The sequence below is a fragment of the Limulus polyphemus genome, unplaced genomic scaffold, assembly GCF_000517525.1.
Source record: "Limulus polyphemus unplaced genomic scaffold, Limulus_polyphemus-2.1.2 Scaffold14619, whole genome shotgun sequence".
NCBI classification, from domain to species: Eukaryota; Metazoa; Arthropoda; class Merostomata; order Xiphosura; family Limulidae; genus Limulus; species Limulus polyphemus.
In genome coordinates, this window is record NW_013680229.1 from 2,512 (window position 1) to 6,620 (window position 4,109).

At 29.3% G+C, this 4,109-nt stretch overlaps 1 protein-coding gene across 1 annotated transcript in view; it reads left to right on the plus strand.

Annotated features, from left to right (window-relative positions):
• LOC106477373 (tRNA dimethylallyltransferase, mitochondrial-like) overlaps nucleotides 1–3,442 on the plus strand; it is a gene marked incomplete at both ends in the record, with an annotated part of 4,808 nt that extends 1,366 nt beyond the window's left edge. Inside the window, 2 exons of the mRNA XM_013937949.1 lie at nucleotides 2,284–2,361; nucleotides 3,333–3,442. Of these exons, the coding sequence (XP_013793403.1) occupies nucleotides 2,284–2,361; nucleotides 3,333–3,442 (188 nt within the window). The remainder of the gene's footprint in view (nucleotides 1–2,283; nucleotides 2,362–3,332) is intronic.
• Nucleotides 3,443–4,109: the final 667 nt, after the last annotated feature.

The following is a 4,109-nucleotide window of genomic DNA, read 5'->3' on the forward strand; positions in this document are numbered from 1 at the left end:
GGAGTGTGTGATTTTTTTATGTAACATAGATGGAGTGTGTGAATTTTTTATGTAACATAGACTGAGTGTGTGTAATTTTTATGTAAGGTAGATGGAATGTATGAATTTTTTATGTAACGTAGATGGAGTGTGTGATTTTTTATGTAACATAGATGGAGTGTGTGTATAAAAATTCATACATTCCATCTACCTTACATAAAAAATTCACACACTCCATCTATGTTACATAAAAAATCACACACTCCATCTACGTTACATAAAAAATCACACACTCATCTATGTTACATAAAAAATTAACGTAGATGGAATGTGTGAATTTTTTCAACTCTTCCAAAAACATGAACAGCTCTGCACATAATTGGATCATATTATACAAAGGTTGAGTACGTTATATTAAACAATTTTGGAACCTTGCCACATTGGTACAGTCCATGTTGCCATGTGTAATGATAGGATATCTGATTACCATGCATCTTGACACTAGCTTCACAGGAAATCTTCATCATTAGGCTGTCATGTCCTAAGCACACTTCTTCTCCATTCATGGGTTTCAAAATCCATCTAATGTACAAGGATGATGGTTTCCCAGTGACTTCATCTGGAATAGCATGAATACCCATTAAAGTTCTCAAATGATCAATATATCAAGGTACACAGTTAAAAACGTTTACTCTAAAACCAGTCAACAATGGATTTAAAACAGACGTTCTACATGTTTCAATATCAAATAACTTCATCCTCAGGAGTGTGAAAACAAAGCCTGTGCAAATCATATATATATATATATATATAGAGAGAGAGAGAGAGAGAGAGGGAGCCTTTGGTCATGTGACTACTTAGTTTACATGTTTTCTGACTTCCCAACTCTTCATCCTTATTTAAGATATAAAAATTAATTTTAATGCTTCATTATTTCTATAGTTTATCTGATATTTGTGGTTGTCATGTCATTCAGTTGATACAAAAGAAGTTTCTTCCCACTGAATAACATGACTGGTATGACTTGCATGTTCAGTTAATGTACAATTATCACTTTTGTTTTTAACATTTCTCTGATTTGAAATTTTTTCCAGTTTGACAAATCTATACATAACCACATTCAATTTTATAAATACTCATTTTTTACATTAGATTATGTGCGTCTTTAGTTTTATTTATTATACTTATTTAATGGTGTATTAATCGGAATAAGATTTTTTTGTTTGTCAAGTTTTTGAAACATGACAAACCTGGGATATAAGGTAAAACTAACATTTCCCTTATATCTATTCTATAAAATGTTGATGTTAGTTTACTTTTTTAAGTATTGTTTGTAATCTTGTCAAATTTTCTCATGGCTCTATTGACAATATTAGGTGAGGAACCTCTATCTAATGCTATATATATTTGATTAATAACAGTTCCTCTATATCTTCTTGTTTAAAGACCTGTAAACATAAGAATAAAAATCTGACATTTTTTATGACTTTATGTGACATGATTATTAGTCAAACTGTAATTTTAACCTTGTAATAGCATGAATACCCATTTCATTCTCCAGCTGCATGATGTATGCAATGGGTGAACAGATATGTGATGGAACAAACTTGTGTAAATGTGACTTTCGTTTATCCAGACAGAGATCCTTCATGATTATGTTGTGTAATGTTGCCTGTGGCACATTGACCTCACCTGTGTGTTTGTGGTTTCTCACCTGTTACAAGACACCCCTTTTTTGCTTACCATGGCTGGGGTACGACTTGTTGCAGGTCTCTTTCTGGATGATCCTTCCATCCAAATTGATCCATATTCCTTTGTTTTCTGATGCAATTAAATACAAGGAATATCTCCATCACAGAAATTATAAATCCTTGATCTGAACACATCTTTATTGTCTGAGAATATGATTATTTTATATGAGAAAGAGCTGTTACATACTGTTTTCAAAAGTGGTTAATGTCAAGTAATATTATACTACTTATGAAATTACAAACAATATCTTAATATAGTTTTGATACATACCATTCCACCAAGATACTGCATTAACTATGTTTTTCACATAACTTACTGATTTCAAAATCATTTTAATGTAACATACTCAACTCTGTGTAGTCCATCAAGTTGAATTTTAGTTTAATCTTTGAGTTAATAAGTGCTTGATTAACAATATTTTAACTTATCTAACTTATAAAACAAAAACTTTTTATGTGGATTTAGCATTATAAAGTTTATGAGAAGATATATTTAGTGGAATATCAAAAATAAAAATAGATATTTTTTCTCAGAATTTCTTTTTGTTTCTAGGGCTGGAAGCAATGAAAGCAAGAACTTGTCGATATTCCAAAAAACAAATGAGATGGATTCAAAACCGATTTTTACAAAGTATGCCAACCGGATTTAATAATTACCATAACTCTCCTTTTATGTTTTAAACAATATTCAATGGTATACTAATTGTTTTAGTGTTATCAATAAAAAAAAAAGAGTAAAATAAAATAAACTTACAGGTATAATTCAGATTGGTTTTTCACATTATATATCAATTAATAAGTCATACCAAGTCAGTTTCAAGATGTTATTAAATTTCACCCCCTGCCAGTGGCTCAGCAGTAGGTCTGAAGGCTTATAATTGTGTAGTTTTGTGCATAATAACAAAACAAAAAGTTATTAAATATCAACGATTCAGCTGTATAGTTGATAGGTGGGTACACCTTTATTAAGACTACAGGTATAAAAAACATCAGTAATATGTACAGGTACACCTTTATTAAGACTACAGGTTTAAAAAACATCAGTATTATGTACAGGTACACCTTTAGTAAGACTACAGGTATAAAAAACATCATTAATATGTACAGGTACACCTTTAGTAAGACTACAGGTATAAAAAACATCAGTATTGTGTACAGGTACACCTTTAGTAAGACTACAGGTATAAAAAACATCAGTATTGTGTACAGGTACACCTTTATTAAGACTACAGGTATAAAAAATCGTCATAGATACTGATATCACTCCCATACATGTTTTTATTAGTGCAACAAACATAATTAATTATCTTTATCTCAAACATAAACACGGGTAAATTATTTTATGATGTAACTTTTATGATTCCTAACTTTAGTATCTTTTAAAGCTGAATGGAAATATTAAAGTTATAGTTTTTAGAAGATATATATTTTTTGTTAGAAATTTTGAATGAACCAATCTAAAGATTCTGTTACTTTACTTCTGTTAAAACTAAAAACAAGGTTATCATTTACATTAATATTCAGAATCCTATTACCTCACTTGTTTGATGACAGAAATGTTGATTTATACAAGTTAAAGAAGCCATAATGATAATTATTTAGGCCCTGGTCGACAGGTTCCACCTCTGTACAGTTTAGATTCAACAGATCCTCCCAGATGGCAAGAACTAGTTTATGACCCTGCAGTCAACATTCTGGAAGCTGTTATTCAGGTATAACTTGTGATCTGAAATACTTTAAAGTTAAGATAACTCATTAGGATATTCAAGTTATAAACTTGTAATCCATAATGTGTTGAAGATAAAATCTGAAATACTTTAAAGTTAAGAGAACTCATTAGGATATTCAAGTTATAAACTTGTAATCCATAATGTGTTGAAGATAAAATCTGAAATACTTTAAAGTTAAGATAACTCATTAGGACATTCAAATTGTAAACTTGTAATCCATAATGTGTTGAAGATAAAATCTGAAATACTTTAAAGTTAAGATAACTCATTAGGACATTAAAATTATAAACTTTTGATCTGTAATGTGTTGAAGATAAAATCTGTAATATTTTAAAGTTTAGATAACTCATTAGGACATTCAAATTGTAAACTTGTAATCTGTAATATTTTGAAGTTAAGATAACTCACTAGGATATATAAGTTATAAACTTGTAATCCATAATGTGTTGAAGATAAAATCTGAAATACTTTAAAGTTTAGATAACCCATTAGGACATTCAAATTATAAACTTGTGATCTGTAATGTGTTGAAGATAAAATCTGAAATAATTTAAAGTTAAGATAACCCATTAGGACATTCAAATTATAAACTTGTGATCTGTAATGTGTTGAAGATAAAATCTGAAATAATTTAAAGTTAAGATAACCC